The following is an 11127-nucleotide window of genomic DNA, read 5'->3' on the forward strand; positions in this document are numbered from 1 at the left end:
CGTGGTACAACCGGAAATTGAAAGACTCTTGACGAAAGTGCACGATAAGACTTCGAAGCCATGTCTATCGAATTGAATTGCTACGGTACTCGGTGAAACAGGTACGTCAAAGATATTCAAAAACGTTGCTTCCTAGAAGACCGACACTTTCGATTCAACTTTGTTTCCGGTTCTACCAGAATCTCAGCAAATTCTCAACAATTCTGCGAGACAAGGAGATGGCACCTTTGATCGGGTCACCTTCCGAGATTCATAATCGTGGGGATTTACGCGTGGAATCTGCAAGAATGCGTCACAGAATCTCGACAGCTGTTTTACAAAGTATTGCAGATTGTTTGCACGTGCGCCAACCCCTACAACTTAAGCCTAATTATATAAACCAACAAGGGACGCAGTAACGGTAGACGTGTAGAGTATCGAAAATTATTCGATATTCTTTGTAGCTGCCTGTTTTACGAATATGAAAACCCGTGGCTACCGAAAGATATGCGCCGAATATTTTTTTGCTGGTGTACAATCACCGCGGTTAGGCGAAATCCCTTGGAGGCTTGCAAGACTGCTGCGGTTAGGCCAACGGAACCGGAAGGGGAAACATCTTGTTGGTTCGAAGCGAATAAGAAGGCAGAGGTACTGACTTCTGTGCGTGCTGGGGTATGCTGTCGACTTCCTAGCACCATTTGAAATCAGTACTACTCTTCTTAGCAATCCACAACGAAGGAACCAGAGGAAGCTGAAGATCGAGGAGGGATACATGTGTGTTTGTGTGTGCGCGTTGTGTATATAACCACGACAAACACGCGGGATAATCGTTGTCGGTATTAAAACTGTTACCAGTCGCTTTATGTATCCTCTTCTTTCTCTTTAGTACACAATGTTCTCGGGTGAGTCTCGCTCCGTGTGTTACAAAAGCGTTTGTGCGACGATATACACGGTGTCCGCGTGATCATTGTCTAATCTTAGATCGTTCGAACAGTCTCACGACTCGCGTATAATTACAATCGTAATGCGTATACTTATACATATTAGGTCGAGTCAGAAACAATTCTCAGTTTCTACGAATTGTAATGTCGAGTATATCATCCGAACGGTTCATCGTATTAAAGTCGTTGCGAATATGTTATTTGTTGTTTATTCTAGTGATAAATAAAGTCGCTTTACTAAAATTGAAATGATTTGTGACTCGACCTAATATATGAGCCATCCACTTGCCAAATCGGTCAACTTCCTTGATTAATTACGTTCTATGGAATTGTAATTTTATGGTATCATTTTTCTCTATGTTGATCGACTTGGCAAACGAGTGGCTCATATACAGGGCATACCAAATAAAGTGTTGCAAATTTCTTGGAACCCTTTTCTACCTGTACGACAGGGAAAGAGAATCGAACGAATTGTAACACTCTATTTGTACCGTCAAGTATATGGTGCATGTGTCAGCCAAGAACCACTAAATTCATTTTGGACCACGCTGAATGGTTGTATCAGAGAAAGAGAGAAGCATTCGTCGAAAGTGGGCGTCCAAAAATGATTCTCATTGTCTTGGACCAACGAAAATCTTCTTTAGTGAATTCTTTGGCTGAACAAAGAGGATATATGTTGTATCTACATGTCTATCTATAGCTATTTATTTGTATGTACACACCATCGTTCAAGAGCTCGGAAACAACTCCATAAATAAAATCGACTTGGGGAACTTGCGAAAAGTCCTCCGCGAAAAATATTTGTCTGAATATTGTCCGAGTCTCGAACGATGGTGTATGTATAAACATCAACATTTATGCGAATATAATCACTACACGTACACCGTCCGTTTGCGTTACAATGCGGAACAGGACGAGCGGCTTTAGTGTGAACGAATCCGCTATTATAACTAATTAGCGAGGCTGTATGGGACAATATTGTAATAAATAAGTTCGGGCCGCGGAAATCGCCGCGACAATGGCATAATAAAAGAATACGCCCGCGTCTATGTACAATGTATAAGTGCCGACACTGAGAGTAGTTCGAATACACAAGGTGTCCCAGATAAACGGGAACATCTAAATATATCTGGCTCATTTATTTGAAGAGCAACTTCCTAAGAAGTTTATTCGTACAACGATAAAGAAATGCAGATATACTGGTAATTCCATTTAGCCAGGATATCCTGTGTATATACAGGGTGTTCTCTAAGTCTCGGTGCAAGATAGGTTTCCCTTCTGTAGCGTCCATCATCTAATAGAAGTCGCGCTCTGACTTGAATCTGCATCGTACAACGCTAAGGGGGAAAAACCGTGATTCCTCGCGCGAAGGTGAAAAATATATGAAATTTCTTTCTTACCAGACTCCGCTTTTTGATCAAATCTACTTTGCAAACTTCTCCGATGCGTTGCATACATCCTTTTATTAGTCTCTACGTTAAATGTCTTTCTTCAAATTTTTCTTAACACACATTGTCGTTTCGCGATTGATAGCGCAGAACCTAGATCGAGCCGGCAAAGAAAATCAAACAAGAATCCCTTAATGTCATGAAGCTTCGCGCAAAGAATCACATTATCTGGTTGTGCTACACGCTACGTGGACACCCTGTCCACAGGTTGTTGAAACCACTTTGGTCGTTCTGGCACGCGTCGCGCCCTCATCATTTCCGGACCCAGGAACGGCTCGAGCTTCGTAGCGTTCAAAAAGGTCAGTGCAGCTCGAGGTATCAGGTTTGTGGGTAACGATTCCAAGAAACGACAACGAACCGCTAGTGAGTTCCTTTACGATTTATGGAACACTGGCCGCGCCTCCACACGAGGACGCCGAAGCACAGGAAGATCTCTTGGTAGAGAACTCGGTCAACTGTCCGGCAGTTAAGTGGAATCCTTGCGTCGACTACCCGCCTGCAGCCTGGTCCAGGTCTCGCCCAGCGCCTTTGCGAAATGATCGTCCACTGAAAGAGAAGATATTAGTGAGTCCAGAGTAAATTTTATCTTCCACAGAGGAGTTCTATTTCAAAGAACAAATGGTCGAGCATCGCGGAGTAATAATTCTTTTATTTTCATTGGTATCATTGAACCAGAGCGCATCTCAATATTCTAAACAAAAACAACCGCTACGTCGAAGCAAATATTCTATTCTGAGAGTGACAAAGTTAGCCGAGACACCCTCTGTTATAATCTAGCTAATGGTGTACCGCTGAGGCCAGCTTCCTTGTCGGTGGTGGCTGCATTGAAGACAGCGGCGTACTCCTCCAGTCCCAGTGATCGTTTAAAGTGTTCATCTATTGCAGGATCGCTTACCCCTCCCACAGTTCTCACCCCGGTCCTCTGACCTCCCGCAGCTGCGGAGGGTGTGAGGGTTGGAGTAGGTGTTCCCGCGGTGTCCTCAATCGTGGTCCCTGGTAAACAAAAATCTCATGTTCGTTGGACCGTCAGCCGGTATCTTATAAATATTATAAAGCACAGAATACATATACGGGGTGCCTCGGCGAAATTTCCTCCGAGTTCTTTCATTCCATTTAGCTGAGGCACCCTGTACGAACACCGTTAAAGTGACAAGAGACGGTACAACGTCTCCATTGTTGAATCGGGAACACGCTCGCGCGTTCTCAACAAAAATTCTCTTTACACTGAATCGAATCTTTAATCTGTAATATGTAAATTTGAGAAACGAGGGTGGAGGGTGCAGCTAGCAATTGGCAAATGCTGCCAGAGGCAGCATTTAGACACAGCCGTTCTCTGGTTGAATGAACAAAGAGAATCTGAAAGCCGAGGAATTCTAGGAAAACGGGAAATATATCCCAGCGTACGGCGAAGCCGGTGGGCAGTCTGTACTGGGTGTTGCACAGCGCGCATCTGCCGGCCGTGGATCGTGGTGCATTGTTCAAGGAGCCAGCCACCCCTTGCGGTGGACAATAGGGATGGCTGGGAGCCCCCTATGACCAAGAACAACGCGGCAACGTGCCTAACGAATTCGCGGCGAAGGCCTGGGGTCTCTTTCCTAGCCAGCCGTCTGTTTCTCCTCTCTTCTCCATTCTCCCCGTAGGGCACGCTTACCAGGCTGCGGCGTGGTAGGCACGATCACGCTAGGCCTGGTGTGACGATGATGATGATGTACCCTGGCTGCTGACATGTCGAGAGCCTCGCTCTGGATAGGATCTCTCCTACGGTCCTTGCGCCACGCGCTGCTTGGCTTCCGGTGGAGGTTTGACGCCTTTGGCCTTTCCTCTGCAATGGAATAATTTGTTAGAGTCATTTTGTAAAACGTGCCCCCAAAAGAACTGAGTTGCTTGCTTCCCGCCTAAAGAATATTTTTTATCTGAGAGAGAAACATAGACCGAGCTCCAGCTTCGTTCTTTTGAAACTGAACGGCTTTGGAATGGGCTACGCATTTTTCATCCATGATTCTGTGAGGTTCGCGAAAGGAAGTGGTTCGATTTCCGCTTCCCAGGACACGCGATCGAACCACCCTCAGAACGATCGAGAAGGGGTGCTGTAGAGTCCGGTTTCACGGGACAAGGCAGGAAGCGCGTAATAGCCGTGAGAGGATTGCCAGGAAGACGCTCGGAACTGGTTTCATGGCGAAGGATGAGTCTCGCGAACCGGTGAAAAGATGAATGGATCCGGTCCCCTCTTCTTCTCCATTTGATCGATTCGTAAAATGCGGATTTCTCAAACCCGGAAATTACAAAAATTATTGAACTTCCACCTACAATATTCGCCCCATGACCTTTAAAAAAGAATCTCTTAAGAAAGAAGACTTGTAAAAGTAATTCGAGGGAAATCGATCTTGAATCGTAACGCGAGGATGAATGTATACGAAAAGATTTTTGTACCCGCGGTATGGTAAATCGACCGAAGGTTCCCGGTGCTGAGCCAGGGCTGCCAGAAGCAGCTTCTCCTGGATGAGACTTCCATTGCTGTCCAACGAGGCCTCTTTCAGCGTGGCCACACACAAACACACGCGCGCGAATAATCAGGTGTGTCGAGTCCGGATTTACGTTAGAAATACTTGATGGATCAAAACGAGCTGCTCATAATTAAGTGCTTCGAGATCGGTAAAGAAGCTGCGTTTGGGGATCATCGGATTCGCTTCGATCCAGGGATCTTTCGCTCGCCGAAAAACGCAGCCTCCATTGTGTCCTCGATCAATCTAGATGCGAGCGCCGGAGGATCAGAGGAGATCGTCGATCGGTCCTGGTGAACACCGTGAAACGAGATCGCACCCAAGAATCGGCGGGACAAAGAGCATACTCGAAGAACAATAGACCGGTTGGTAAGTTGCAAGCGCGCGCACAGTGTAGCTCGAGGAACACGCGACAACCGCACACGGAGGCAGAGAACACGCTCCACGCTATTCGGAGGAGAGTCACGCGTTGCTGAAAAGGGGCCGTGTAGATCCATGAATGCCCCTCTTACGCGACTGTCTTAAGATTCATTCATTCATCCAGCTCGTCCCGGCTTCCTGCCCCCTCCATCGAGAAGGTTGCCCCTTTTACACGCACGCATGCCACACGGACACGCACGGAAACATAGTGAAGCATCAGCTAGTCCTACGAGCAATTTATCTCGATTCTTCTTCTTTTAGAATTCCGACATACTTTTTTCATTCATTTGAGCATATTGAATAAAAAAGAAAAAAAACCGTGCAATTGCTATAAATGAGCAGGGACTAATTGCTTCGAGCAGTCTCTTTACAGGCAAAGGTAAATTGGTCTCGCTAGGCACCCACGGTTTCCCGGAGGCTGAGGAACACAAGGTGGGACTAGTTCTCCTACCTTGCAAGATCAAGGTGGCGCGTTATCATCTCCGGATCGTGAGCCATCATCGAGGAATCCTTGGTATTTTAATAGCGGCCAGTTATCGGACGTTCGTTTAACCATGAGCCCTCGCGTGATCGTGAATACACACGAACAGAACATGGGACAGATAGAACACAGTTGTGCGGAACTACTACATCAATTAAAAATTTATTCAATTATGTTGCATCTCAGTGGCATTTTAATTTCTAATTTAGATGACCATAGATTGCAATTAAAGTGCAATTACACAATGGAATGTAACAGATACGATAGATCACTGACAAGTATTGTTTACAACTTCATAACGTCTGAATAAAGATTAATTCCATTGTGAACTAGCAATTGAATCGTATCGTAATCGAATTGCTACGTATTAGCGGTACAATTCGATCGAATCACGCGATTGAATTACAATGTAATTCGCACAACTGCGTCGACCGGTTACCGACCACGGTCGATACAAAAATACCGAGCGTCAGTAATTAAATATTTCTCGTATGGTAAGATCGACAGCAGAGAAAGTCAACGTGCGCCATCGGTCGGTATTCCGAGGAAACGTGTGTGGTATTCGGAACAGGTTCGAAGCTCTGAATTCCATCGGAACAAGAAACAGTACACTAGCGAGCGGACACGCCGCGACGCGAGCTCACGGTCTCGTACGCGCCGCGACGCTCTCGTCACGGCCTGGTATTTCGTTCGATGATAGGACCCCGATCATTTCCATTAATCTCGGGTCGGGCTTGTACGCGACCTCGTTGGTCACACTCCAGACATGCTACTTCTTTTTTCCTTTCCTCGAATGCGAACGAAAACAATTAGGGAATCCGCTTCAACACGCTCGCGCGGCCTCGTTCTCTTTAACCCTTTATGGGGCACAATTCCTGAGACATGAAAAGAGGAGCTGAGAAAGATTAACGCTTTCTGCCTTGAACAATGTTCGCTGATGCTGAATAAGACTGTGTATACGCATTACCAGTTCCATGTGTTTTAAATGAGATATTTTACCTTCTGTCATAATAAAGAAATGGCTATTTGAATTGATATTTCATCTAGCACTGCTTTGTTCGTCACGCATGCCAGTGAACTGTGCTAGAGGACAGCCTGTTAATCAAGGAAGACGTATGAAAGAAAGGAAAATAAAATCGTAATAAAGGAAAAAAAAAGAAAAGACGGATACACACGACAAGAGCGCCTGCTTGCTGTTTGGTAGACACGTGCGTATGGTTCAGCAGCACTATAAGGACACAGGCGTCATAACAGGAGAAGGAGGAAGATGCAGAAGAAGAAAAAGAGAATCGCTGGAGAGAGCAGCAGTAGGAGAAGGAGCCACAAGTGCGTGGCTACATGTTGCCAACAACGCGGCTCGAAGAAGCGGGAATCGAAAATAAACACGGCACAATATTATCTAATTCAACATGAAATTGGCAATTGGCAGGAATGCGGTCTCTCGCGACTGGGGCGAAATATCACGGGAAGAGCTCTCCCCTCCTCTCTCTCTCTCTCTCTCTTTTTCTCTCGCGTGTCTTACATAAATCCTCTCCCCAGTGCGGGACGATATGCGTTATACAATGAGGTCGGATCGTCCAAACAGAAATAACCGTCTGGGGTCCGGGATTAATTGTCCTGCTACCAGAAACCGGTGGATTAGATAAGTAAAAAGACGAGCGACCCGACCCGACTCGACTTGCATCGTACGTCAGACATTCCACGTGCACCAAGTTGCAACAGACTGACCTTGGACCATCGTGGCCGCCCTGGAGAGTACGTCCAAGGCGCTTTCGACAGCAGACATATCCGTTGATCCAGCCGATCTCGACGATCCTGCGTGGATCCTCTCGTCGACTGTGCCCCAACGACAAAGAACAGGAATCAGAGCAGCGATATCCAAAACGTGGGAGCAGCTGTCCCGGTGATTCTCTTGTCTATCCGATTAACCTGTTAACCGGGAAAGGAAAATTATCTCGTCGTTCGTCTTCGACCTTACCTCTTCTCACTTTCTCCCTCCCCTCTTACCAAAAGGGGCCTCCTACTATGACGGATTCGAAAAAATCGCATTATATGTATATAATTAATCTCCCCACATCTGCCATCATAGTAGAACGCCCTCGATAACTATTCGACCAGTACACGCTGGCTAAAATAATGTTACGCGTAATGCGGAAAATATGAAAAATCGTGCGCGTCGTAGATATTTTCCCTGTACACCAACTGGTGCCTCCTCTATATTCCTTTACATTACATCATAGTAATTACATTAGTATATAAACCATGTTGTATTTACGTTTGTCGCGCGCTAGGAACGCTATTTTATCGGGTCGGGTGTGTTAATCGTGTCGTGCTACGTCTTCGTCGGTGTTTGTCATATCCTCGATTCGGCTAGGTCAGAAAGCTAATTATCCTGTTGGCCGAGTCAAGCGAGAAGATATCTCTTCGGGTTGTCCTGAAGACGATACTCGTTGACGGGGACGAGGACGTTGTCGATGATGCACACCACAGCCAAGAGAAAGAGAAAATGATCGTTGCAAGGCCCGGCGTAGCGCTGCGCTGTTCTCAGGAATCCGCTCTCTAAGGACAGAAGTCGAACTTAACTGTTTGGGGGCCTTCCTCGCGGCTGAAGCCAACACACAAATAAAGTAAAACGGGGATTAAAAAACGTGACATTGTCTGTGGAATGCGGACCCCTCACCAGAGGCTCGCTCGCCCCCCTCGCATCTTTCCTCGCTTCGTGTCCCACCCACCCTCCGTTGCTTCGCGTGCTCTCTCTCCCCCCCTGCTCACTACTGTCTCCCCCTTTGCCCCATTCCCTCCACACGTCCATCGCAATATCCCACTCCACCCACCATACATTGCCGCCTAGCGCGATAAACTCGGCGCACACATTTTCACAAAAATCTTCTATTCGAATCTTGAACTTGTTAACCCTTTGTAACACGCCGTGCGACTTTCGAGCCGCATTCACACACACACACACACACACACACGCGCGCGCGCGCACACAGTAGACCTCGATTATCCGGTTCTACAATATCAGAATTCTCCATTATCTAAATACGTTTCACACGTGACCAGCTCGATCTGAGGCAATCAATGTGCAAAAAAGATTTACTTTATAAATCGATACAGAAGAAGTCTACCGATAATTGTTCTATTATACCAACATGAATTATCACGCTGCTTACCTCTGATAATCGAGGCTCTACCGTACCTGTGTCTCTGAAAAGAAACGCGAAGAAACATCTCTCGCGCCTTGCTTATTGAGGGTTGATTGTAAAACTTGAATCGCGCGCGCGCTTGTAACAGTTCAAACGTTTTCGACATTTCGGAACAGATGAGATTCTACGTACATTTCAAACGATCAGGCTCCGAATATCGTAGAACAAGTAACGAAGCAAAGTAATAGCCGGACACGTAAGGTATATGCGATCTGAAAATGGCATGATATCTATGAATGCAGTGAAAAGCGAGACAACTACTCTACGAACCTTCGTAACGATTATGCGATCCTTTCCTTAATTGTTGGCATTGGAAATAAAACGGGTGATAATGATTGCGAATAGTAATCGCTATCTTCTTGACACGAATTTCGAACAATAAGTACTCTGGCGTAAGAAACTGAAACTACAAATCACGCTGTATCAACAAACTCCTTGAACGTTCCTTTCGAAGGAGCAGCGAAACAATAAAATTACACAAGTACAAATATAGATACATACATAAATGGGCATGCGACATCAAAGTTGCACGACGTTACGGGCGGTCGTGTCAAGAATGTCGACATTTAAAAAAGATTGTTCGAATTCATCGAACGGAATGTCACACTCTTTCCATCTAGCGAGCGATCTCAAAATTTAAATCGATCACAACTGTCTCTACCCGTTGGATAACCGAAAGCCGCGCCACTCTTCGAGTTTCTCTCGATTTCTATCGGAATTTGATCGCAGGATGTCGTATCGATATCGATCGAATTCCTCGATGAGCGAAATTCTCTTTAAAGAAAGGTAGAATTTCGATATCGTCGAGTCCTACAATGAATCACACGAGTTATCGAGTTATCGCTGTTAAATGGGAATTCCTCGAAGGTGATGAATCGACGAAACATCGGACCACAGCGAGAGAAAAAAAAGAAGTGTACTCGGCACGCTCAACTGACTTTCGCTTCGATTCGAATTCGTTAATAGATTTTTGTGTCCCGGCGTGGACACGGAGTTTAAATTATTCTATGCAATTGCAGCATCAGCCCACTATCGAGGCTATGGGATCTGAACGGAAAACATTACCTTCGTTAAAATATTTTCTACCGAGAAAAAGCATTGTCGTCGTCCGGACGCAAGAAATGCCATTGTACGAATACTTTCTATGTATGTCTCATATACGTTCAATTACGAGGGGCACGCGGGACGAATACACGGGAGCGCAAATTGGTAAACGTCTCTCTCGCTCTTTCTCTTTCTAGGCGAAAAAAAGCGACGAAAGCTTGATGAAAAAAAAAGTCCCGCAGGAATTCCTCTATTTTTTAAACAAACAAAATTTCACAGGCTTTCCAGGACGGAAGGCGTGTTTGTCCCGAGTCCCGAGTAACGCTCGTGTCCGTCGGTCACAAGAATCGATAGAGGAATGCGGCGGCGTAGCATGGAGAAAAAAAAAGGAGGAATGAGGCGCACACATTCCTCGACGTAAAATCGAACGAACGGTTTTTTCCGTTCACGAAAACGCGTTTACTTACCGATCGTTGAACGATGACACTCGCATGAATACACGACTATACGTCCGCCGCGACGTTTCCTGGCATCTCGAGACCGCACCGAGCACGTATTTTCATTGAAAACGATGAAAATCTAATGGTATGCGGGCGGACACGCAGAACACGGACTGTTTGACACGAGAGGTAGCCTCGCTTCTCCTACCACTTCAACATTACACTGGAATGCATGGCATTCGGTTGTTCTCGGACCCGCCCTCTACCGGCAAAACTGCCAACCGTTCGCCACGCTCCGCACACACTGTTTCGCGTATGTATATGGCTGTTCAGAACAAAAATCATAACTACGTATTCATTAGGGATGAGATCAAGTTCAATACGTCCACGCAAATTCGAGTCAAGTTCAATATTGTTTCATTCCACAGGTATTGAATGCCTCGCAAGAGCGACAGGTTTTCGATGAGTATACTCGCAAGGTACTCATTTTAGATGAGCTGGTTTCGAACGCGTACCTACAGTTTTCGAAAGCATGCTTTGAAATACTAGTTCGATGTTAGAAAGCATCTTCACGAATAGTAGGCATGAGTTGTGGAAATCAAGGTTCTTGATCGCTATTTGATTAATCTAGATATGCTTAAATAAAAAAAATTTAATCATAGAGAAC

General features: G+C 45.7%; 1 protein-coding gene and 2 long non-coding RNA genes across 7 annotated transcripts; 2 read left to right on the forward strand and 1 right to left on the reverse strand.

The window, feature by feature from the left end:
- Positions 1-11: 11 nt before the first annotated feature.
- On the forward strand, positions 12-2046 carry LOC117226790 (uncharacterized). The gene is made up of 2 exons (XR_004491907.2): positions 12-101; positions 180-2046. It is a non-coding gene; the product is annotated as an uncharacterized LOC117226790 (long non-coding RNA).
- On the reverse strand, positions 810-10643 carry LOC117226788 (uncharacterized). Of its 5 annotated transcripts, none has more exons than XM_076521782.1 (9): positions 10488-10643; positions 8046-8329; positions 7499-7699; positions 7293-7387; positions 6946-6998; positions 4799-6865; positions 4020-4190; positions 3158-3361; positions 810-2914 (listed from the first exon to the last, which is right to left on the reverse strand). In XM_076521782.1, the coding sequence occupies exons 6-9, from the start codon at positions 4878-4880 to the stop codon at positions 2835-2837; spliced, it is 537 nt and encodes a 178-aa protein (XP_076377897.1). In that variant the 5' UTR covers positions 4881-6865; positions 6946-6998; positions 7293-7387; positions 7499-7699; positions 8046-8329; positions 10488-10643; the 3' UTR covers positions 810-2834. The 5 variants fall into 5 exon arrangements, with proteins under 5 accessions (XP_076377897.1, XP_076377899.1, XP_076377898.1 ...); XM_076521784.1 differs by adding exons at positions 9109-9188; positions 9247-9382 and having other exon boundaries at positions 4799-7387; positions 10488-10634; XM_076521783.1 differs by lacking the exon at positions 10488-10643 and adding exons at positions 9109-9188; positions 9247-9382; positions 9478-9764 and having other exon boundaries at positions 4799-7387.
- Positions 10644-10675: 32 nt separating this feature from the next.
- Positions 10676-11126, forward strand: LOC117226791 (uncharacterized). The gene is made up of 2 exons (XR_004491908.2): positions 10676-10773; positions 10889-11126. It is a non-coding gene; the product is annotated as an uncharacterized LOC117226791 (long non-coding RNA).
- The last annotated feature ends 1 nt before the right edge of the window (position 11127 follows it).

This window comes from Megalopta genalis, chromosome 5 (genome assembly GCF_051020955.1).
Source record: "Megalopta genalis isolate 19385.01 chromosome 5, iyMegGena1_principal, whole genome shotgun sequence".
Taxonomy (NCBI): domain Eukaryota; kingdom Metazoa; phylum Arthropoda; class Insecta; order Hymenoptera; family Halictidae; genus Megalopta; species Megalopta genalis.